This window comes from Urocitellus parryii, chromosome Y (assembly GCF_045843805.1).
Source record: "Urocitellus parryii isolate mUroPar1 chromosome Y, mUroPar1.hap1, whole genome shotgun sequence".
Taxonomy (NCBI): Eukaryota; Metazoa; Chordata; class Mammalia; order Rodentia; family Sciuridae; genus Urocitellus; species Urocitellus parryii.
The window spans coordinates 773,253-799,547 of NC_135548.1; the positions used below are offsets into that span (position 1 = coordinate 773,253).

Here is a 26,295-nt window from a genome sequence, read left to right on the forward strand (position 1 = left end):
TATGTTGAGAAATGTCTCCTGACCATCTGGTTGCTCTGTACAAACAACCCCTCCCGCATTCCCTGACCTACGCATAAACTCCCCAGTTCAAACAATGTATATAACCTCTGCTTAAGTTGTTCTTGGGGCTCTCAGCTCCTCTCAAGTGAGCTCTGAGCCCCAGCATGCTGGACCCCCAATATACCCTCTGCTGTTGCATGAGACAGTCTCTTAGTGGTCTCTTCCTCTGACGCTCACCCGACCTTAACAGATCAAACCTAGGGCCTCTCATGTGCTAGGTAAGCACTCTACTGCTGATCCAAAATCCCAACCCTACTGTTGTTTTTTTTTTTAATGAGAGAGAGAGAGAAAGAGAGAGAGAATGTTTTTTAATATTTCAGTTTTCGGTGGACACAACATCTTTGTTTGTACGTGGTTCTGAGGATTGAACCCAGGCCGCACACATGCCAGGCAAGCGGACTACCACTTGAGCCACATCCCCAGCCCCCAACAATACTATTTTTATTTTTAGATGTAGTTTTTCTTATGTTTACCTCCAAAATACAGTAAACCATGCCCTAAATTTCACAGAATTTATAGAAATGCTCAGTGTTTTTTTAGAGAGTGTAGATTATGGAAACATTCAATCTCCCCTGTGAGAAAGTGTGTTGTCTTTCCATTGATTTTGTTGTATTTTATGCCTCTAATTGTGTACCTTTTGTATTATAATCATTTTTATCTCTCATTACATGTATTTTAGTTTTTTTTTTTTTTGTGTGTGTGTGTGTGTGTGTGTGTGTGTGAGGTCTGCTGGAGATTGATCTGAGGGCCACAGACATGCTTGGCAAGTTTTCTACTACCGAGCTACTCTCCAGCCCAAGAGAATTAGTATTGTAGACTGTTTTTTTTATTTATTTGCTTACTTATTGAGTGCTGGGGATTGATGCCATGGACTTGCTCATGCTTAGTTATCCTCCAGAAATGAATTTCAATTGGTGAGCAGCGTTCTGGCCATGGGCAGCTGTTTTACTTGGTAATAAACCTACAGTCACTTCCACTAAGCACATCCTCAGCCTTGTATTTATTATTTTTTTTTATATTTTGTATAGATATAGATGGACAGAATACCTTTTTTTTTTTTTTTAAATTTTCTGTGGTGCTGAGGATCATACCCCTTTCCTCACACATGCTAGCAAGTGCTCTGCCACTCAACTCCAATCCTGGTACCCTCTTTTAATTTTGAATGAAGACCAGTCTCACTAAATTTCTGAGTGTCTTGCTAAGTTGCTTAGACTGGCCTCCAACTTTCCATTTCCCTGCCTTGACCTCCCTATTGGCTGAAGTTACAGGTGCACACCACCACACCAGCAGTTGGAATGACTTGTCAGACCCTGCTGACAATCTGTAGTTCCTGATCAGGCGGTAACAGCAGAGATGCTGAAAGACACACACACACACACACACATACACACACACACACACATACACACACACACACACATACACACACACACACACACACACATACACACACACACACACACATACACACATACACACACACAGTAGGAATGAGCACCTCTTTATTTTTTCCCTTCATCTTTTATATAGCAAAAAAGAAACACATCCTCTTGGCAGTTTAATCTTTTCCAGCATGGATAAACATTCTCAGCATAACTTTATTACTGGTCACAGTGCTCTATACTTCTTATTATACTACTTGTAGTTAGTTATTTCCTGGCAAGCGCAAAAATCTATATATTTTAAACTTGGCAGAACATTCTTTTATCTTCTTACGATGGCAACAAGGACACAGTTCAAAGAGTTCATAGTTTCTCACAGTACCCCTTTGTTTTGCTAAGCACAGCAAAACTTAACACTTTGTGTATGTGACCACACAATGACTTTTGAAGGCTTATCATTCAATTTCTTTCAAGATGGTAATAGTATTGAAAATCAGTTTCCTTGCTTTTGTCCATAGTTTTGAAATTTGTTACTCTGACTCTTCCTCTTTGCTTTATTTTTGCATTATTATGAAAATGGTATTTAGCATATAAAATTGTTTCTCATGTATATGTTTGTAAAACTTCATGGCTTGGTAGTTTATTCACTTCTTTATGATATAAACTTTATTTTTTTTTCAGAGCAATTTTTGACTTACATAGTATATTAGTCAGTGTTCTCTAGAGGAACAGCATCAAGAGGAAGTATGATTATGAAAGGGGACTTTTAGATTGGCCTACTTGACCCAAAGCTGGATGTCCACAGTGGCCATCTGCAGCTGGAGAGTTTTAGGAGTACTGGCTGCTGAGTCCAAGAGGCTGAAGCCGCAGAACAAGAGGGATCAATGATGCTTCCCTGGTCCAGACCTAAGGTTCTGGATACTCCCTGGAGAATCACTGGCAGAGTCCACTTAGGGAGACTGAAGGAGGCAGAGTCTGATATCCTCAGGCCACTGCAGCAGCCATCAAGAACCCATTGAGAAGAAAGGAGCTTGCTCTGCTGCTGCTTCCTTCTTCTTCCAACTTTTGTTCACCCAAGACACCGTCCTATTGGATGGTGCTGCCTAGCTTGAGGAGGTTCTCCAGTGTGGTTCACTGTTCCACATGCCAATCATTTGTAGACACACTGTTCCACATGCCAATCATTTATAGACACACCCATAAGGTCATTAATCATTGGCATCTTTTAATCCAATCAAGGTGACAATTAAATGTGACATTACTCATAGTATCGAATACCCCTTCTCTCCAGCTGATAGTCTCCACTGTTTTCAACATATTGCATTGGTGTAGGGTGTTTGTTGGTTACTAAACCATTGTTGAACATTTGATAAGGAGAATGGATGAAGCAACATGTTATGATAAGCCAAAGTTCATTCTTTACCTTAGTGTTCCTCCTCTGTGTGATGTGATTGTGTGTGTTACGTAGTTTACAAGATAATATCATACAGAAGAGTTTCACTGCTCTGGGAATTTTGTGTTCCCCCTGTTCATCACTCCTCCTCATTGCTCCCTCCCTCTCTGCTCCCTGAGTCCCTGGTACCCATCAGTTCTGCTAGTGCATCTATAATGTTGTCTTTTCCAGAATGTTTTTGACTTGGAATCTTACTGCACTCTGCCATTTCAAACTGGCTTCTCTCTCTTACCAGTCTGCCTTTAAGGGTGCTGTATCATTCCAGGCTGCAGAGCTCATTTTCTGGGTGATGTTCTTTGGTGTGGGTAAACTGCAGCTTGTCCATTCAGTATTGCAAGGTGTATCTTCCTTGCATGTAGCTTTGGGCACTTCTGGATATGACTGCTGTAGTCACTGCAGTGAGGGTTCCTGTGTCCATAATTTCCCCATCATTTGCATAGACACCTGGAGTGTACAGTTTTTTACATTTATGATTGTACATTCTCTCTCTCTCTCTCAAAAAAAAAATACTTTTCTTTATCTATTTAATTTGGATAATATGGTAACTTATGCCTCAGAAAGAATTAGGAGGTGTTAACTCAGCTTCTATGTTCTGGAAAAAAAGTAGAAAATTGGTGGCAGTTCTTAAGTGTCTCATGGAAGCCTGTTTGAGATGTCAGAGCCTTGTCTTGCTTTTGGGTAGTAATTAGTTATTGAGTCTGTTTTTGTCAGTAGCCATGGGCTCATCTGTTTTGTGTATTTCCCCTTGTGTGTAAGTTATAGGAAATTGTCTCTCTCAAATAAATGGTCCAGTTTTTGCAAGTTGTCGAATTTGTACCAAGCATGTTTATGATAATCTTGAAGTCCCAATGCATTGTTGATGATGATACTTTTAAATGTGTTACTAGGTTTTCAGTCGTCTTTGCTTTTTTCTTTAATGTTATTGTATATTTTATACTTTTTTTCTTTTTATGTGTCAGTGAGGTTTGAACCCACTTTCTCCCAAGCAGTAGACAAGCACTCTTCCACTGAGCCATAACCCCAGTCCCTGTCTTCTGTATTCTTAGCCTTATGCCAGTGTATCAGTGATGCTGATGTTCATGAAGAACTTGATATTGTAGACTGCGGATTTCCTGGTTGTGGTTTCATCAACACCTTCTGTTACCTTCCTGTGGTTAATTTAGGTTTACCTTGCCCTTCTTTCTCTGTTTTTCTGAAGTGACAGTTTCAATGATTGCTTTTAGCTCTTCTTTTCTGAAATGTGCATTGGATGACTTAGAAAGCAATACAGGACCACCTCTGGTGTTCTCCAAGAATTTCCTGTGATGGACTTTTACATTTTTTCCTTCAAAATGGTCACCTTTTCTCTTGAGTCCCCTCTTTGTCCTGTGTCTGTTTAGAGTCTTGTGTTTAACGTCCCCTTCCCTGGAGGCTTTTCAGCTGCTCCTGATCTATTTTCTGCTCTATCTCTCATGTTCTTTGAGCACACATGGGATTTCACTGGTGGTGCACTTGTAGGGGTGTGGGTTATGTCCTGTGGAGTGTTGCTGTGACCCTGAGACCTCAGTGTGCTTCCCATTTGCTTCAAGGCCCATGAAGCCCTCCTGCCTGCATCATTGTCCTGACAGAGTTGGGCTGATGTCTCTGAGTGTAATTGTGGATTCTTCCTTGTTTTGGGCGGGTCTGTATGTTTTCAGTCCTTGAGTATGGTTCTGTGTCACTTGCAGGGACATTTTCTTTTTGCCAGTTCCATCACTGTGCAGACATCATAACATGCTTACAGGGCTGGGGATGTGGCTCAAGCGGTAGCGCGCTCGCCTGGCATGCGTGCGGCCCGGGTTCGAGCCTCAGCACCACATACCAACAAAGATGTTGTATCTGCCGAGAACTAAAAAATAAATATTAAAAAAATTCTCTCTCTCTCTCTCTCTCTCTCTCTCTCTCTCTCTCTCTCCTCTAAAAAAAAAAAAGTTAAAAAAAAAATAACATGCTTACAGATGTGAATGGTGGCCTTTTTTACACCCTGATTGTGTAGGATAGTTTAGGATTCTGGGCTACAAACTTGTTACTTTACCACACTCTGGAAGAGCTTTTGCTTTATGTTTGTTTGCACCACCTTTGCTACAGGCACCATGAATCTCTTTCACAACAGACAACCATTGCATATGTGGCCCAACTTTGATGAAAATGTCCTTGAGCGGAGCATTGGTTTGTGTCTCATGACTGTACATTATGGTAGTGAACAGGCTGCTGTTAAAACAGTTTGACAATCATTGGACATTTATTTTCACTATGAGACTTAGAAATGTAGTGCCTGCTGTTTATTAAGAAGATTTTTTGAGAGATATAAAACTTTGTAAGATTCTTATTTGGATAAGGTGACATTTTTGGGTCATTGAGTTATTTCTAAGACACCTGCCATCTTTGCACTTACCCCATTTTGCTTTGACAGTAACCACAGGAAATTATCAAATTGTTGTGTTCATTAATAAATAAGTTAATCAAATAGAGAACTTATGTTTGTTTTTGTCACTTAATAGTAAGCTAGTTGACTTAATTTGTTCTGGAGTAAAGCACCTGCAAAGTTCTAATTGTTCTCTGTATAATCACACAGGATGAACTCAATCTCCAGGTACCACATTGTGACAACCTGTGTGAAAGGTTGTCTAAATGTTGTCTATGAAGGAATCTCCTTATTGACCCTTTTACCAGAGGGTGTGGGTGTGGGCTGGTTCTAGGCATTTCTTTAAGTATGGAATGATAGACTTTCAGAGGAAACAAGACATTAGTAAATACCATGTTGTTTATATTAACCTTCTAGGTACAGGGAGCCAGTGTAGTTTGCAGAATCTCTCTCAAATGCTTAGTTTCATGATTCCTGCAATTTCCTACTCATCACCTTTCTTTTCTAAAGATAAGTACTATCCGATTGCTTATATTAGCTCTGTACCACACCGGATGTTTCTAGGACATGTAATAGAGGTGTAACAAATAAAGAAGTTAGGAGTGATCTGGGAGCCCTTCTCACTTCCTGTGAACTCACCAAAGGAAGGGTATAAAGCACTAAAAAAGGATGTTAGCCTTCTGAGTAGCCAATTTCTAGTGTTGGAATGGGTGTAAAAAATTGAGTACAGTAAAGATTTGTTGGATTAAATCATGGAATTCATCAAGAGGCCAGGGAATCATGTGAACATCATGCATGTTGAGTATAGATTTCTCATGCTGTCAATCTCTCCTGACTTCCACTCTACATTTGTGGGATATTTCAGATCTCAGTGACCTTGGAGGATGTGGCAGTGAACTTCACCCAGGAGGAGTGGGCTTTGCTGGATCCTTCCCAGAAGAACTTTTACAGAGATGTGATGCTGGAAGTCCTCAGAAACCTTGCTTCTATAGGTAATAATGATGTTTTTAAAATTAATCAAATAGAGAACTCATGTTTATTTTGGTCATTTATGTAGAAGGTGAAAAGGGAATCAGTTGGTGAACTATTGCAGCATAAATGGCACCTGTGATTTGGCAAAACATTTATAGCTCCTAAATATTCATAAAGATTGTTCTGTTCTCTCATTTTAGGAGACAAGTGGGAAGATAAGACCACTGAATATCAGATTGAAAACTCTGGGAGCAATGTAAGGTAACTGTACTCACAAGAGGAATTCGTGAGGGAATCTGAGAACTGTCATATAATTTTTAAAGCAAACCAACTGAAAAAGTATGCATAATATGAAATGTATTAATTCTTCTAATATTTTTTACCAAAAATATATACTTAGCTGTAACAGATATTCAGTCTTTTCAAAGTATTTGACATGCAAAAAGTACTATAAAATTGCATATGTGAATATCACTATTTGGATAATAGCCACAGAGAAGCTGTGTTGCAAAGGATTGTTTTCTTTCAATCTCTTTATTTTCAGGCAAGTTGAACAAGTGAGAAAACCTAGCCTTTACCTGATGTTGGTAGTAATGTAAGGATCTATAAATACATACAAAATTGTGAATGAATTAAGCATTGATTATGTGTTGGTCACTTCTACAAAGAAGTCATGGTAAACTTTAAAGGCACAGAATAGTGTGGGGAAACCTTCAAATCAATTCCACCTCTTAACTGAACAAAGAAAAATTTTAGTAGGGTAAATCCATGTGACTTCATTATGTGTGCAAAAGACTTCATATGACCTTCATTCCTTCAGGCAGATCACATCTCACTCTGGACACCAACACTACAAGCATGAGGAATGTGAAGAGAAGCTATGTGAATTGAAACAATATAGGAAATCTCTGGTTTCTCTCAAAAGTGTTCACACACAAATGTTAATACAAAGGGTAGATGGATCTTATGAAAGTACAGTATGTGGAAAAGTCATCAATTGTTTCAATGAAATTGAAAGACATGAAGAAACTCATAATGGGGGGCAACCCAATGAATGGCAACCATGTGGTGAAGCCTCTTCTTATCCCACCAGTGTTCAAAGACATATGATAACACACAGTGGAGGTAAACATTTTCAATGGGACACATGTGGGAAAGCCATTCATTTCTCCTCTTTATTTAGAAGACATGAAAGAACTCATTCTGGAGAGAAACTCTATGAATGTCAACAAGGTGTTCGGACCTGTATATCACACACAAGTCTTCAAAGGCACAGGATCACACACACAGGGGATGCACATTTCAAATGTAAGATATGTGGGAAAAACTTTGATTATCCCAGTTTACTTCAAAGACATCAGAGAATGCATACTAGGGAGAAGCCCTATGCATGTAAGCAGTGTGGCAAAGCCTTTTCTATATCCAGTAACCTTCGCAGACATGGAAGAACACATACTAGAGAGAAGCCCTATGAATGTAAGCAGTGTGGAAAAGCCTTCACTACTGCCTCTTTAGTTAAGATACATGAACGAACTCATACTGGAGAGAAGCCCTATGCATGTAAGCAGTGTGGAAAAGCCTTTTCTAGATCCAGTCACCTTCACTCACATGAAAAAACTCATACTGGAGAGAAGCCTTATGATTGTAAGCAGTGTGGAAAAGCCTTTGCTACATCTGGTTCCCTTCAGATTCATGGAAGAATGCACACTGGAGAGAAGCCCTATGAATGTAAGCAGTGTGGGAAAGCCTTTTCTACATCTAGTTCCCTTCAGATTCATGGAAGAATGCATACTGGAGAGAAGCCCTATGAATGTAAGCAGTGTGGAAAAGCCTTCACTCAGTCCTCTCACCTTCACACACATGAAATAATACATACTGGAGAGAAGCCCTATGAATGTAAGCAGTGTGGCAAAGCCTTTTCTACATCAACTCACCTTCACTCACATGAAAAAACTCATACTGGAGAGAAGCCCTATGATTGTAAGCAGTGTGGGAAAGCCTTTTCTACATCTGGTTCCCTTCAGATTCATGGAAGAATGCACACTGGAGAGAAGCCCTATGATTGTAAGCAGTGTGGCAAAGCCTTTTCTAAATCCAGTCACCTTGACTCACATGAAAAAACTCATACTGGAGAGAAGCCCTATGATTGTAAGCAGTGTGGGAAAGCCTTTTCTACATCTAGTTCCCTTCAGATTCATGGAAGAATGCACACTGGAGAGAAGCCCTATGAATGTAAGCAGTGTGGCAAAGCCTTTGCTACATGCGGTTCCCTTAAGATTCATGGAAGAATGCATACTGGAGAGAAGCCGTATGAATGTAAGCAGTGTGGCAAAGCCTTCACTAGTGCCTCTTTCCTTCACATACATGAACGAACTCATACTGGAGAGAAGCCCTATGAGTGTAAGCAGTGTGGAAAAGCCTTTGCTACATCTGGTTCCCTTCAGATTCATGGAAGAATGCACACTGGAGAGAAGCCCTATGAATGTAAGCAGTGTGGCAAAGCCTTTGCTACAGGCGGTACCCTTCAGATTCATGGAAGAATGCACACTGGAGAGAAGCCCTATGAGTGTAAGCAGTGTGGCAAAGCATTCACTCAGTCCTCTCACCTTCACAAACATGAAATAATACATACTAGAGAGAAGCTCTATGAATGTAAGCAGTGTGGCAAAGCCTTTGCTACATCCCCTATGCTTCGCAAACATGAAAGAATCCATACCAGAGAAAAGCGCTATGAATAACAACAATGTGGAAAAGCTTTTGCCACATCCTGTCTGCTTCACACACGTGAAAGAACAGATACTGCAGAGAAATCGTATGCATGAAAACAATTGGTAAACTTTTCTGTTATTACTGTTTCACTCATATACATGTAGGAAGTTACTGGAGAAAAATCCTTTGAATGTAAAACCTGGTAAATCAATATTTCATGTCATCCTCAAAGACAAGAAAGGGCTCACACTGCTGAAAATGTGTGTGTGTGTGTGAGAGAGAGAGAGAGAGACTGGGGATTATGTCTGATTGTGCTCTACACTGAGCTACATTCTAGTTACTTTTATTTTGAGACGGGGACTTGCTGAGTTTCTTAGGGTCTTCCTTAGGTGCTGAGGCTAGCCTTCAGAATTAGCCTCTCAAGTCTCAGTAATTAAAGGCAAACACCACCACATTCAACTGAATAACTCTTTAAATGTAAAAAATATCACAAATCATTCCATTTCCCCTGTTGTCTTCAAAGCCATTTTAATCATATTGAAAAAAAAAAAGTCTGTGGGGGATTTTCTACATCCTGTCAGCTTCCCATCCAGCCCTGTTTTCATTTTCATATATGAAAACCCTCACGGAGAGAAGCCCTGTGAGTGTGAGAATGTGGGAAATCTTCTAGTTTTCTCAGTATTTTACTAAGGACTTGGAATAAAAAGTATAAATCCTATGCAAGTAAGAAATAAAAAGGGTTCAGCTGTTCTAGTTTTGTTCAGTTGTATGAAAGGACACATACTGTAGAAAATACTGAGGATAAGCCATGTGGGGCAGTATTCAGCTTTCAGAGTTGTCCTCAAAGATGTAGCGACTTCATATCTGGGAAGATCCTTTTACTCTCTTTAAAAATTGTAGTAAGACTTTCAAGTTTCCAGGTCCCTTTGAACAGCATTTAAGAAACCACACTAGATCTCCAGTCGCACAGTTCACTTGCGTTTGTGACCCAGTAACCGGTCCTCGGTGATGGAAATCCTTCCTCTAGGTTTTGGTGCACCCCAATTTTGATGGAAATTCCTAACAAGATAGCTTTTGGTCATTGTACCTCGTTATTCACCTGTGCAGTGACACTGTACACGGGGATGATGCACTCTATTCACTGCCATCTTCTCCCCAGAAATGCAAATCAAAACCACTCTAAGATACCATCTCACTCCAGTAAGATGAGCAGCCATTATGAAGTCAAACAACAACAAGTGCTGGAGAGGATGTGGGGGAAAGGGTACTCTTGTACATTGCTGGTGGGACTGCAAATTGGTGCGGCCAATTTGGAAAGCAGTATGGAGATTCCTGGGAAACCTAGGAATGGAACCACCATTTGACCCAGCTATTGCCCTTCTTAGACTATTCCCTGAAGACCTTAAAAGAGCGTACTACAGGGATACTGCCACATCAATGTTCATAGCAGCACAATTCACAATAGCTAGACTATGAAACCAACCCAGATGCCCTTCAATAGATGAATGGATAAAAAAATGTGGCATTTATACACAATGGAGTATTATGCAGCACTAAAAAATGACAAAATCATGGAATTTGCAGGGAAATGGATGGCATTAGAGCAGATTATGCTAAGTGAATCTAGCCAATCTCTAAAAAACAAATGCCAATGTCTTCTTTGATATAAGGAGAGCAACTAAGAACAGAGCAGGGAGGAAGAACAGGAGGAAAAGATCAACATTAAACAGAGAAATGAGGTGGGAGGGAAAGGGAGAGAAAAGGGAAATTGCATGTAAATGGAAGGAGACCGTCATTGTTATACAAAATTACATATAAGAGGTTGTGAGGGGGAAGGAAAAAATTAAATTACAGCAGATGGGGTAGAGAGAGAAGATGGGAGGGGAGGGGAGGGGGGATAGTAGAGATAGGAAAGGTAGCAGAATACAACAGTTACTAGTATGGCATTATGTAAAAATTGGACGTGTAATCGATGTGATTATGCAATCTGTATTTGGGGTACAAATGAGAGTTCATAACCCACTTGAATCAAATGTATGAAATATGATATGTCAAAGAGTTTTGTAATGTTTTGAACAACCAATGAAAAAATCAAATAAAATCACACTAGAGAAAAGCCCTGTATATAGAAATGTGGTAGGACCTTACTTTTTTCAGATCCATTTGAACTTGTTCAGACTTGAGGAAATTTTTATTTTATTTCATTTTATTTTTTTTTATCTATTCAGAGGTAACAAAAATGCACCCTGGGTTGGAGAGGAACATTGCATCAGCATGAAGATTTGAAAGCAACATGTTTTTCTGGGTTAAATCTCTCTTAGTGTTAGATTCCATTTTCCTGTATTTTAATTCTTTTGTTGTCCTAAGAATCAAACCCAGCGCCTCACACATGCTAGGCATGTTGTCAATTACTGAACCACAGCCTGAGCCCAAATGCTGCGATTTGTAAGGTGACTTACCTGGCTTACAAAGAGTAAAGAACTCAGTGAGACCCTGTCTCTAAAAAAGTAACTCAAATAATAAATTCAAAAGAAGGCTGGGAGGTGGCTCAGTGGTTGTGTCCCCGAGTTCAGTTCCCAGTACCTCCAAGAAAAATACATTAGGAACCAAGATTTAATAAACTGTATGATGGGTGGATGGGCTTGTCCATTATACTCTTTTATTTTTTGGAATCTCAGGCATGGTTTACTAATTTTGGAACTCTGTAAAATTTACCAGTTCAATAAAAAGCAAGTCTATGGTTTTAAAAAATATATAGCAAGGTCCATAAGGGGCAGCTTCCTGCTCTGGGAACCTTCAGTAATTGGTAGTCATCACAAGTGGCCATAATGTCCTTATCATAAAGAGTTTGTGGAAGCTTTTGTTGTGCAGGAGTTTCTGAAGGTGCTAAAAGTGCCTGTGTTTTCAGAGAGTTGGTGGAGGAATTCCATATGGAGGTCTCTGATTTATAGATGATGTCATTGGGGAGCTCAAGTGAAACTGATAAGTGAAGAACATGTTGCCACATGGTCCAGTGCAGTCTAAGAGGTGTCAGATATTCTTGTCTTTAAGAAGTGTGTCAAGGACCCTTGGAGGTGGAAGTCAGCAATTTAGGATGTGCTTTTACAAAAACATGATGCTGTGAGTCTCTGCTCGGGTCACTTGTGAAAAGCTGATGAGTAGTCTGGAAATTTATTTAGTGCTGGTAGTGATAAGGACAATTTGCATTAGAATGCTATTGAAATAGAGAAAACAGAAAATATTAGCCAAATCTGAGGCCAAAATATATACCAGTTGTTAATTAGATAGGATTAGTAATTTTCATTATATTTGGTATTGAGCATGAATACTTAGACATGGAGCCACATCAAATTAGCAGTAATGTACCCCAGGCAAAAGTTGAGATAGAGAATATCTGTGTTTCTGTAGTTGGAATTTCATTGATTCTCTGTGATTATCGGTGACTGTGTTTAAAGATTTCAGGATGCCTTGATATAATTCTGATTTTTCAATATTTAACAAATTGGAAAATATTAGAGTATTAAATATTCTGAGAAGCACATCACATTTTATTGGAAATTTTATTTTCCATATACCTTGTTTTAACATATCAAAAAACATATGAAGTAATTTAATTGTAAATTGATGGTGTTTACTTTATTTATTTATTTTTGTTACTTGGTATTGCTGCGACCAGTGTGGCCAAAGTAGCAGGTTCTGGCAAGTCTGATGGGAGATTGGAAGAAATAAAGAGTAACACGCAGAACTTGAAGATAGAACAGTTGGGATCAGGTGGAGCACTCCTCTCTAATGGAGCAGCAGGTCTAAAGTATTACACCAGCAATCTTTATTATATATATCTCATTAATCAGATTAACGACTATGCAAGCATTATTCTTTGTATTCATGAAAGTTACACAGTTAGCAACAGTATGCAGCTATTTCCTCAGTTACATTCCACAGTTGCAATGCACAATGTTATGAGCATTCTGCAGGTCTCAAGAAAGTCCATCATTTAAGGTTACTAATTTCTGGGCAGATCCAGGAGCAGTAGAACTGGTGAAACATTGTGGTTGTCTTAGCCAGGAAGTTCCTTTATTCCCAGGAGCTGTGTGCCTGAGAATAAGTTCAAAGCTGAGAAAGCTCTCACAACAGAGTTACCCCCATGGAGAGCATTGCCATAGCAACCAGACATCCTATACTTTTGTATAGAAGCCTTCCCAGTCACTGAGCATGGAACTGCCATGAAGTCATCAGAGACCCCAATGTCAGACACTTGTCTCCCAATCACTGTCACTGGTCTCCACAGGGGATTGAACCCACTTCTGCTTTACCACTGAGCTACACCCTCATTTGTTTTCCTAGATACAGTGTTGGCCTCTGTTGCCCAAGCTGACCTCACACTAATCTACAACTGGAGCAATGTGGTCCCTGAATCTTTACCCCAATGGCAGTCACATTTGCAGGAAACTCAGTTGAAGTAATTAAGTTAAAGTAATGACAGTTTAACTTAGTTATATAAGTTGTGACTACTGTTTCCAAACCCATTCTACCGAGCCTGGTAGAAATTTTCAAGTCCCTTTTTTTTATGTCTCTAGATCATAAGAAAAAAATTTTTTTTTCAAATTTTCACAGAAGTACCAATATGAAACAGACACTAAGTACTTGGTAATGAGTGTGGGGCCCATGAGGAACTTGTTGGAATTATGTGAATACAATCTACTTTCTGATTTGTCTTTCTATTTTTCTCTCTATCACTCTCTTTTTAGTACAATGGGATCTTTCTTAAAAAAGAAATATATATATACAGAGAATTTTTAATATTTAATTTTAGTTTTCAGCGGACACAACATCTTTATTTTTAAATTTTTTTATGTGTTGCTGAGGATCGAACCCAGCACCCCGCACATGCCAGGTGAGCGTTCTGCTTGAGACACATCTGCAGCCCAGACAAAGGGTTCTTAATCACTAGACCACATCCCCAGATGCACCTTATTTTTCATTTAGAGACAATGTCTTGGTGAGTTGTTTAGGCCATCGCTAAATTCGTGAGATTGTATTTGAACCTATAGTCCTCCTGTCTAAGCCTCTTGGGCCAGTGGAATTACAGATGCATTCCACTGCACCTGGTGCTTTTTCTTTTTTGATACAGGGTTTCACTAAATTTCTGGGGCTGACCTCAAACTAAAGGTCTTTCTGACTCAGGCTCCTGAGTCTCTAGCATTATAGATGTGAGCCACAACAAGTGCCTTTTTCATGCATCTGTTTATTTGTTGCAGTACTGGGGATTGGGTTCATTACCACTGAGTTGCATCCTCTCTCAGCCTTGCTACCTGTTTCAAGGTAAGCATTATTATTTTTACTTTTGTTGACAAAGGACTGAATCCACATCAGATTGTAGACAGACATGAACTGAGGGTGCCCCCTTTTTTTTCACTTCTTGTAGGCCTCACTTCATGTGGACTCACATTCAAGCCTCAGCTTGATGAATGTTTATTTCTCACTGAATTATCAGTGCTCAAGTCTAGGGAGAGTTAGGATGAAGCAATATTTTTCCAGTGAAATGGTAAAAGCATTACTACTCAGGCTTTTTTTTTTAAATCTTATTGTATATAATGGATTTATTTTTTGAAATTTTTAACATTTATTTTTTAGTTCTTGGTGGACACAACATCTTTGTTTGTATGTGGTGCTGAGGATCCAACTCGGGCCTCACGCTTGCCAGGCGAGCATGCTACTGCTTGAGCCACATCCCCAGCCCTATAAGGGATGTTTTGGGATGAGAAATCATCAATTGAATTAATTGTAAAAGCTATGAACTTGTTTGTAAAAGACTTAAAAAATTCCTGATGCATTTAAATTGAAATTCTTTTAGATTTTCTCATTTCAAACATTTTCTCAATGAAAATGACACTTCTGATAAGGCACACAAAATTTTAGTGGCACTGGGGCACACACTCTAATTCTAGCTGCTCAAGAGGCTGAGGCAGGAGGATCATGAGTCAAAGGTCAGACTGGAGAAGTGAGCAAGGTTCTATGTCAAGATCAGTACATGGGACTGAATGGTAGAGTGCTTTCCCAGCATGTGTGACACACTGGGTGTGACCTCAGCCTGGGGTGGTGTGACATGCAGAATGTCTGCTAATTAAGTACAATTTAGTTTGTGTGTGTGTGTGTGTGAGTGTTGAGTTTCAAGATACTTAAAAATATTTCAATATTTAAAAGCTTTTGACATTTTGTACCACAAAACTGTATTCATATATTGTATATATATAAAACTTTGTATGTGCTCATGTATATTATAAAACACATATGTTTATGTAATGATACATGTCCCAGATGATAATTGGGGACACTATCATTTTAGAGGAATCCAGATGAGATGTGGCAGCAGATTTTCCTTTTCTGTGTCTTCAACTTGAATTACCCTCAGCAGTGAATTAACATAATATGGTTAAATATGGATACATGTATCCCAGGCAGTGAGCATGAGGCGATCACTACTGAGTGATTCAGCCAACCAGAATCAGGTGTTTCAGTGTTAGATGTACCCCGAAAAGACTGAAGGGGACTATCATTATCAGTTGGGCCCAAGCATAGGAAGGCCTCCTTGTTCAGTGCAGGCTCAATAAAACACTCAGTGTGATCATTTTGAGGTAAATTCACAGTTGTCATAAGGTGTTCCTCCTCTTGTTTTCTAAGAAGAGAAAACATATCTTGTTACCCAGGGTATGAATGTGTTATCACTTAGCCACTGAGCATTTTTTTATATTTTATTTAGAGACAATGTCTCTTGAGTTGCTTGGGATCTCTACAAGTTGCTGAGCCTTGCTTTGAACTTGCATTTTGACACATCATATATAGATGTAGTATAACTTCTCATTCTTGTTGTTGCACATGGTGTAGAGTTACACCAATCCTGTTATCATATATGTACAGAGGGTAATAGTGTCTGATTTATGATACTCTCAGTCCTACCCCTGATCACCCTCCCCTCCTCCCAGTCCCCTCTGTCTAATACACAGTGCCTCTATTCTTCCCCAGCCCACCCTCTGTGCCTTCCTCTGAATTAGCATCTGCACATCAGAGAAAACATTTGGCCTTTGATTTTTGGGACTGGCTTATTTTGTGCAGCATGATATTCTCCATTTCTATCTATTTACTAGCAAAGACTATCATTTTATTTTTTATTAACTGAGAATATTCCATTGTGTGTGTGTGTATCCATTTTCTTTATTTATTTGTCTGTTAATGGCATCTAGATTTGTTCTTTTAAAATGCCATTAATTCACTGATAGATTATTTTAATAATACTCAATAAGTCTCACATGTTGTTAAATCTTCATGACTTTAATAATTGTTTTGTGAAAGCAAAATAAGATTTATGAATAGATTTTTAAATTTGAAAAAAGAAAACTGTATGCCACAAATTGATCTAAAAGTTCTGTATAGTCTCCTCACTTGGGTAGAGATTGAGAAGCTCCCAAATTCCACATACATTTGTGATAAAAACCAAAACTGTGAACCACTCTTAAAATGTATGAGAAAATTCTGTGGTTTAATGATGAACCAAATGAAATTCCATTCTTTTTAGGATTGGGAGTCATCTCGTGAAAAAGTTAAGAAAAGTTCATTTCTGTTTTGCTAAAAAATACTAAGATTTCTATTTGGCCTGTCAACCTGTTTAAACTTGTTTGAAATTCCTGCCTGGGCTTTGAACTCACCCATGCCTGTCTGTATTTGACAAGGTAACAACCCTCCCTAAAACCCCAGGAGCACCTCATAAATTCTGATGTTGGAATCTCAATTTACTCCCTACCATGAAACATTAAGCCATGTAGATTATTAACCTGCTATCTGCCTTTGTATTATGCTTGCCAGAATTCTATTAGCTGTAAATTCCCAAGGCACTCCTCCACCATTGTAACATTTGGAGCTATAAAACCTTTCACCTGAAGAGCTGGGGTGCTGCTCTGTATCCTAGCTTTGGGAGAGACAGCCGCTTGTGGACTGCTTTTGTGTACACAATACAAGCTTGCTTTAGTTTGATTTAAAATTGGAGTTGGTGATCTTTTCATTTCATCCTGGTTCAACATTAACACAGTGACATCAATGTTCACTGAAAAACTACAGTGATCAAGCCATGAAGCTGTAGCATGAGAACAGATTCCTATAAACGAATGGAAATATTTGAAGATTGGATGATGAACACATTTGTGAGTAATTCATTTTAGCAATCGGATTGCAACCATCAATGAGGAAAGAAGTGTTTTCTAAAAGGTTTCTAGGAAAGTTAAATGTTCATCTGCAGTAGGATGAACCTGGAGCCTCAGCATCAGTCACACATTAAACACACAGTCATCTATGATCAACAAATATGTGAATAGAAGTTTGCCATCTCTAGGAATTAGAGAAATACAAGTGAAAACTACACTGAGATTCTATCTCACTCCAGTCAGGATGACAATTATCAGGAACACAAGTAAATATAAATAAGAATGTTGAGGAAAAGGCAAACTCATAAATTGTTGGTCAGACTGAAAATTGGTGCAAGGACTCTGCAAAGCAGTAGGGAGATTCCTTAGAAAACTTGGAATGGAACTACCATTTGACCCAGTTATCCCACTCCTCAGCTTATACCCCCCCAAAATGAAAATCAGCATAGTTCAGTGATGCAGGCACATCAATGTTTTTAGCAACTGAATTCACAATACCTAAAGTATGGAATGATGCTGAGGGCCATTGCCAAGTAGGAATGATGTATTGAAATTTCCTTGCCAGCGTACCCCATGTTAAATGGACTTGCCTTGGAAATTCGCTGTGACATTGCATGTGTGTTTGAGAAAGGTGACCCTGCTCAAGGACCAGGGTGGATCCAGGTTTATGGTGTATCCTGCAGGTTTTAGGAAGTATCTCTCTCCCTCCTTGGGTTTAAGGCGTTCCTGGCTTAAGACAAATTTAGGGCGTTCCAGGTTTAAGACAATCTGGGTTTAGGGCAGTTCCAGGTTTAAGATTATTCCTGCTGGGAATAGGGCGAATCCTGATGCCTGAGTTCCCCTTGAGTTATCATGGAATTCAGAAAGTATTTGGGACGTGAATTGGGTGGCAGAACTTGGATTTCCCCGGAACGTGTTTCTGCAGGGCTGGTGTGAGTTCGGAAATAAAGAATTGTTGTTTGAATCTACAAAGCTGTGAGTGGCTCCTGATCTTGTACCCAGCCAGACTGCGGCAAGCCTAGATGCCCTTGAACAGAATAATGGAGAAAACACACACACACACACACACACTCACACACACACATTAGAATATTACTCAACTCCAAATAAGAATGAAATATGCCCTTGACTGGTAAATGGATGAAAGTGGAGTCTATCATGCTAAGTGAAAGAAGCCAACCCTCAAAAACCAAAGGCTGAATGTTTCTGCATATATGTGGATGGTTACACACAACCAGGGAAGCTGGGGACACAAAATAGAAGTCTATTGCTTTAGACTAAAGAGAAAGAAGGGAAGGCAGAAGGGGAAGAGTGAACAAAGCAGACTTAATGGGTCATCAGTTTCTTTATGAATACACAACCAAGATAACTCCACATCATGTTCATCCACAAGACAGGGATCCTACTTAGAATAAGTTATAGCCTATTTATGCATAAAGGGTCAAAATACACTCTAGGATCATGTGTATCAAAAGAGAACAAATTTAAAAAGTGAAAAAAGACACTCATGGAGCATTCAGAAATCAAAATACTGAATATACTAGAATTCTCAGGGCAAAAATGAGAGGAAATTTTGATGCTCTTGAAAGAGAATAACATACCTTAGAAATTGCATTAAACCAAATAAAGAAAACAAATTATGAATACTTCTTTCTTTCTTTCTTTCTTTCTTTCTTTCTTTCTTTCTTTCTTCTCTCTTTCTTAATGAAGATTAAACCCATGGACATTAAAGCACTAATCCATATCTCCCACTATTCTTTATATTTTATTCAGAGACAGGGTCTCATGGTGTTGCTCAGGGCCTCGCTAACTTGCAGAGACTGGCTTTGAACTCACAGTCTTCCTGGTCCAGCCTCCTGAGCCACTGAAATTATGGGCATGTACCACCTCACCAGTAAGAACAGGAAATTTGACATAAAGAATATCTCCTCCTATTTTTAAAAGAACATGAGAACAGTTTCTATATTTAACCATCCCAAAATGTATGTGTATATCAAAATATAATTAATACATAATTATAGTTATTATAATTATACATACAACTTTTTGTGAAAAAAATTATAATTTTTTATTTGTTTAATTAGTTGTACATGACATTAGAGCACATATATGAAGTTTGATATATCATACATGGATGGGATATCGTTTCTCTTTATTCTGCGTGTACATGTTGCAGAATCATATTGGTCACGTAATCAAATATATAATACAATAATGATGTCTGTTTCATTCTACTACTATCTTTTCTGTCCCCTTATCCGTGTCCCCTTCCTCCCATCACTTCCCTCAACCTCATCTAAGGTAAAGCTATTCTGCCCTAGTGCCCCATCACTCCTGAATTAGCATCTGCATATTAGAGAAAACATTCCTCTTTTTTGTGGGATTGTCTTATTTCACTTACCATGATATTCTCCAACTCCAACCGTTTACTAGCAAATGCCATAATTTTAGTCTACTTTCAACCTGACTGATATTCCATTAATTATATATACCACATTTTCTTTATCCATTCATCTTTGGAGGGACCCCTAGGTTGGTCCATAGTCTAGTTTATTGATCTGGTATAAACATTGTTGTGGCTGTCAAAAAGATTATACATGTGAAAATATTAATAAAAAAACAACAGCAAGTTGCTGAGCAGGAGAAAACATTTCACATTACATATTTAATTATTTCCTAGTATCCAGAGTATAAAAGAAACTCTAGTGTATCTGTAATAAAATGATTGACAAATTCAAATTGAATTCCGAATTGTGAATCCCTCAGATATTTCTGCTACTCTTTATGGTGTTTCCTAAGAATGGTTTTAAAAATGCTGATTGTTAATTTTTGCAGGTTGACTGACATCTAGGAAGGCCACACCCAAGGGCAGAGCAAGAGAAGGGGCACACAAAAGTCATATCACAAAGGGACAGGTGAGCATAGCTGGACCCACAGGGATGTAGGAAGGCTCGCCTATGCAAGAGGACACAGTCACAGGACCCCAAAGATTGGGGCTATCATCTAGGTTACTTAGGCAACCAGATGACAGAGTGAATACTGATGATGCCACACCAATCAGAAAGGGAGACAGTCACATGCTAGTTTGGCCTCCCACCGAATGGGTCTCACTGAGTCCGGCTGTGTTATTTTATCTCCCCTGTTTTCCCGAAGTTATCCACATGCTCTGTGCAAACACCCAGCACCTCTGAAGCCTGAGGAATCTGAGGTCCCTTCTCTACTCCCTGCTCAAGTGACACAGTCCAAGGATAACATGAATGCTGAGAGCAGGGCAGCTGTGTGATCCCGCAGGAGCCTGGCAGGGGGTGCCCTTCCCACACTCCTCTTGCAGGATTTCTTTCTTTCTTTCTTTCTTTTTAGAGAGAGAGGAGAGGAGAGAATTTCAATATTTATTTTTCAGCTGACACAACATCTTTGTTTGTATGTGGTGCTGAGGATTGAACCCGGGCCGCACGCATGCCAGGCGAGCGCGCTACAGCCTGAGCCATATCCCCAGCCCCACAGGATTTCTTAATGCAGGAGGAATGATGGAGCCTGACTCTCATTTCTGCTTCCACTGCAAGTGAGGTTACAGAACAACTCCAGAGCTCTAGAGGACACATTTTAGTATCATGTCCAACTACAGCATCAACTAGTTATGAAAATTAAAGGTTTCCCTGGCTCATGAGAATGAGAGGATCTGGAAAAGGGCTGTCAGGGATGAGGAATGGGGACATGTGCTCTTTTCATAACCTTCCTGGGATCCCAGGAAGAGGATATTAGTTTTCCCATCTCATCAGAGCTGGAAGGACTCATTGGAGCTCCTTAAGCCCCAGCTTCACCTGCTGCTGAGGAAGAGGGTGAACCTGACCTTGTGTGAGGAGCTTCCACTGACAGGGATTTGACCTGCAGTCCAGGAGACTGTGAGTGAGGTTGGGAGTTCACAAGGCCATCCTCAGAACCGTGGGCCGGTCTTCTCACCCCCACAACTCATTGTGCTCCAGTTGTCATCATTCAACAGTGACCACATGACTCTGTCTTGTGGAAAAGGGCCTCAAGCATCACCTGCCAACAAGTAGAAGAGGCCACAATCATTTAGCTTTAGGAAACCAGGAGGCCTGAGACTGAAGCCATCCAAGTCTCTCTGACCAAGCCCAAGGTAGGAGACAACCTTGAGCAGAGCATGGTCATTAGCACAATTCTGGTCTCTTCAGCCAGAGCAGCACAGCATCACCTCATTCTCTGACCCCCCTTCACACAGAAGGACACCAAGCCTCTTGAGACACACCCATCACAGGGACCAGGGATGGAGCCAGGATCCCTGTCCAGCTGTCTGACTTCTTAAGCCCATGTGTCGTCTGAGCTTCCTCCAGATCAAGGCAATCCTCCTGCACTCAGTCCCTCTACCTTTCACTTTAAAACTAGAAAAATGGGGCTGAGAGGATTCGTCGGGGTGCTTTTCTGGCCAGGCATCTAGTATGGATGGGCTGGCACTGGGGTGGGCAGCAGAGTCTCAATCCTCTCTTCCCACTCCAAATCCCCCTCCAAGGAAATTCCCGTGTCTAGGCTGTTGTGCTGCCCTTGCTGCCAGAGGACAGCCCCACCTCAACCCCAAGCCCTTTGTGGCTCTCCTGACATGGGAAAGCTGGTCATCCAGCAGGACTCCCTGACACCCATCTGGGTCTCACCTTCCTACTCGATTGTTTGAACAGGCCAGAGCCCAAGGCTGTATGCACCCAAACAGCCAGGAAGAAGAACTGGGGCAGAGTTGGGTCTAATTCTCACTATATTTCTTGTTCTGGGCCACATGGCCTGATGAAATATGGGGATGAGGGACTTAGGCAGGCCTGGGATTGTCACTGTCATTGAAATGGGTGTTGCAGAGGGTCACTGTCATGGAAATGGGTGTTGCAGAGGGTTGACAAATGGGTCCCAGATCATATCGGCAACCCAGGTGGCCTGGTCCCTGATCCCCAGCCCAAGACCTGAGTGTCACTTTTCTCTTGGCAGGAGCGCCCTCCAGATCTCAACCTTCACATGGGAGGAAGATGTGGCACGTGGGTCATTCTGTCATTGCTTCCCCACTCCTTGTCCTTGTGACACCCGACTCTTCTGTTAGACATGAGGTCCTCTTTCAGGTGCCAAAGTCAGCTTGCATTTTCAGCTGACCCTGAATGGTTCATATTGGTAAGAACGTGAAAGGAGGAACATGTTGCTTTCATATCCCGGGGAGGCCACGAGGGCGGATCATCTAACATTATGTGGACTCTACAGGCCTTTGTGTGTCCTGGAGTGTGTTTTGGGTTTCTGCAATAGCAAACCCAAACAAACACAGAACCAAATTCTTAACTCTATTTGACATCAAACTCAGGGCATACCATTTCGTTAATGAAATGTTTTGCTTTGCGCCAGGTGTGGTGGTGATGCCTTAATCCCAGCCACTAGGGAGGCTGAGGAAGGAGGATCAAGAGTGCACAGGCAGCCTCAGCAAAGGCTAGGTGCTAAGCAACTCAGTGAGACCCAGGCCCTAAATAAAATATAAATGAGGCTGGGGATGTGGCTCACAGATTAATGCCCCTGAGTTCATTCCTGGCACCTCTGGGTCCCTCCAAAAAGAAAAGCCTACACTTTTTTCCGATTGGCAGAATCCCAGCCTCTGGGACAGTAGTTATTTTGATGCTCCTTTGCTAGCAAACAACTTTTTTTTTCTTGTAATCTCACTGCTTGTCCTCATTATTGGATTGGCATTGGGAAAGAGGATGGAGACTTCAGGAACACCTTAAGCTCATGTGTATATGTCTCGTGGCTGCTATCTTTCAATAAATTTTGGTTTTAAAATATTTTGCCTGTTGTTGGGGAGGTAGTATAGTAGAATTGTTTTCATAGTGTAGGACTCACATTCTCTTATTTTCAAACTCTTTTATACATTTGTGTCCCAGCAGTGACCCCTGCACATAGCACGGAATTGGACCTTGTTTTCATTCTGTCTGCTGATCTCTACCTTAGGATAGGATTGTTCAGTTAATTGCCATATAATGTCACTGTTGATGTAGTTCCATTTATGTCTGCCCTTTTACACTCTTCTATTTTCTTATGTCTTTCCCCCCTCTATTCTTCTTCAAGGTGTTGTTTTTTTAAACTGGTCATTGAGCTTAGGGGTACTGTGACACTGAACTACATTCCCTGCCCCTTTTTAAATTGTATTTTGAGAGAGGGTGAAGGTAAGTTGCAGAGGCTGGCCTCGAATTTTTGACCCTCCTGGCATGATTTTCACCACCATCCCAGGGTACGGTTCTATTTTTGTTGTTGTTTTCTAATAAATGATTTACTCAATGATTTTTTTTCATTTTTATTTTTTTAATTTTTTTATTGGTTGTTCAAAACATTTCAAAGCTCATGATGTATCATCTTTCATACATTTTATTCAAGTGAGTTATGAACTCCCATTTTTTTATTGGTTGTTCACAACATTACAAAGCTCTTGGCATATCATATTTCATACATTAGAATCAAGTGGGTTATGAACTCCCATTTTTTCCCCAAATACAGATTGCAGAATCACCTTGATTACACATCCACATTTTTACATACTGCCATATTAGTGACTGTTGTATTCTGCTACCTTTCCTATCCTCTACTATCCCCCTCCCCTCCCCTGGCATCTTCTCTCTCTACCCCATCTACTGTAATTCATTTCCCTCCATGTTTGTTATCCCATTCCCCTCACAACCTCTTATATGTAATTTTGTATAACAATGAGGGTCTCCCTCCATTTCCATGAAGCTAGCCAATCCCTAAAAAACAAATACCAAATGTCTTCTTTGATATAATGAGAGCAACTAAGAACAGAGCAGGGAGGAAGAGCAGGAAGAAAAGATTAACATTAAACAGAGACATGAGGTGGGAGGGAAAGGGAGAGAAAAGGGAAATTGAACTCCCATTTTTACCCCAAATACAAATTGCAGAATCACATCAGTTACACATTCACATTTTTACATAATGCCATATTAGTGACTGTTGTATTCTGCTGCCTTTCCTATCCCCTACTATCTCCCGTCTTCTCCCCTCCCATCTTCCCTCTCTACCTAATCTGTTGTTGTTCAGTTCTCTCCCTTGTTTTTCCCCCCTTTCCCCTCACAACCTCTTATATGTGATTTCGTATAACGTTGAGGGTTTCCTTCCGTTTCCATGCAATTTCCCTTCTCTCTCCCTTTCCCTCCCACCACTCGCCTCTGTTTAATGTTAATCTTTTCCTCATGCTCTTCCTCCCTGGTCAGTTCTTAGTTGCTCTCCTTAAATCAAAGAAGATATTTGGCATTTATTTTTTAAGGATTGGCTAGCTTCACTTAGCATACTCTGCTCTAATGCCATCCATTTCCCTGCAAATTCCATGATTTTGTCATTTTTTAGTGCTGCATAATACTCCATTGTGTATAAATCCCACATTCTTTTTTATCCATTCATCTATTGAAAGGCATCTAGGTTGGTTCCACAGTCTAGCTATTGTGAATTGTGCTGCTATGATCATTGATGTGGTAGTATCCCTATAGTACGCTCTTTTAAGGTCCTCCGGGAATAGTCCGAGAAGGGCGATAGCTGGGTCAAATGGTGGTTCCATTCCCAGCTTTCCCAGGAATCTCCATACTGCTTTCCATATTGGCCGCACCAATTTGCAGTCCCACCAGCAATGTACAAGTGCACCCTTTTCCCCACATCCTCGCCAGCACTTATTGTTGTTTGACTTCACAATGTCTGCCAATCTTACTGGAGTGAGATGGTATCTTAGGGTGACTTTGATTTGCATTTCTCTGAATGCTAGAGATGGTGAGCATTTTTTCATGTACTTATTGATTGATTGTATGTCCTCCTCTGAGAAGTGTCTGTTCAGGTCCTTGGCCCATTTGTTGATTGGGTTATTTGTTATCTTATTGTTTAATTTTTTGAGTTCTTTGTATATTCTGGAAATTAGGGCTCTATCTGATGTGTGAGGAGTAAAGGTTTGTTCCCAGAATGTTGGCTCCCTATTTACTTCTCTTATTGTTTCTCTTGCTGAGAAAAAACTTTTTAGTTTAAGTAAGTCCCATTTGTTTATTCTTGTTATTAACTCTTGGGCTATGGGCGTCCTATTAAGGAATTTGGAGCCTGACCCCACAATATGTAGTTCGGAGCCAAATTTTTCTTCTATCAGGCACAAAGTCTCTGATTTGATATCAAGCTCTTTGATCCATTTTGAGTTAACTTTTGTGCATGGCGAGAGAAAGGGTTTCAGCTTCATTTTGTTGCATATGGATTTCCAGTTTTCCCAGCACCATTTGTTGAAGATGCTATCCTTCCTCCATTGCATGCTTTTAGCCCCTTTATCAAATATAAGGTAGTTGTAATTTTGTGGATTGGTCTCTGTGTCCTCTATTCTATACCATTGGTCCACCTGCCTGTTTTGGTACCAGTACCATGCTGTTTTTGTTACTATTGCTCTGTAGTACAGTTTGAAATCTGGTATCCCTATTCCTCCAGATTCACACTTCCTGCTTAGAATTGCTTTTGCTATTCTGGGTCTTTTGTTTTTCCATATGAATTTCATGATTGCTTTATCAATTTCTACAAGAAATGCTGTTGGAATTTTGATTGGCATCTCATTAAACCTGTAGAGAACTTTGGGTAATATCGCTATTTTGATGATGTTAGTTCTGCCTCTCCATGAACAGGGTACATTTTCCATCTTCTAAGATCTTCTTCTATCTCTCTCTTTAGGGTTCTGTAGTTTTTATTGTATAAATCTTTCACCTCTTTTGTTAGGTTGATTCCCAAGTATTTCATTTTTTAAATATATTGGCCTAGTTATGTGTCACCATGTGTGAAAAATGTGCTCACTTGGCCAAACCTACAGATGGCCTTGTTAGAGACCTGGCACTCTTAAACCACAACACAAGAAAAAGAACACAGACTCCAATTTTGAATCAAACTAAATCAAAGTCACATTTACATATCCAAGAGCTGGCCATGTCTGTCTCTCCCTATACCCTGGGCTAGAGATACCCCAGCTCTCTAGGAACAAATTTTTACAGTACAAATGTTTGCAAAGATGGGTGTCTTGAGAACTTACAGATACCAGGATTTGGACAAGCATAATACAAAGGCTGGTAGTAGGTTAATGAACTACAT

General features: G+C 40.1%; 1 protein-coding gene across 1 annotated transcript; it reads left to right on the plus strand.

Moving 5' to 3' along the window:
• The first annotated feature begins 6,885 nt into the window (after positions 1-6,885).
• LOC144251033 (uncharacterized) lies at positions 6,886-22,225 on the plus strand. The gene is made up of 3 exons (XM_077794159.1): positions 6,886-9,081; positions 19,990-20,069; positions 22,144-22,225. Exon 1 carries the CDS (start codon positions 7,189-7,191, stop codon positions 8,986-8,988), a length of 1,800 nt encoding a protein of 599 aa, XP_077650285.1. The 5' UTR covers positions 6,886-7,188; the 3' UTR covers positions 8,989-9,081; positions 19,990-20,069; positions 22,144-22,225.
• Positions 22,226-26,295: the final 4,070 nt, after the last annotated feature.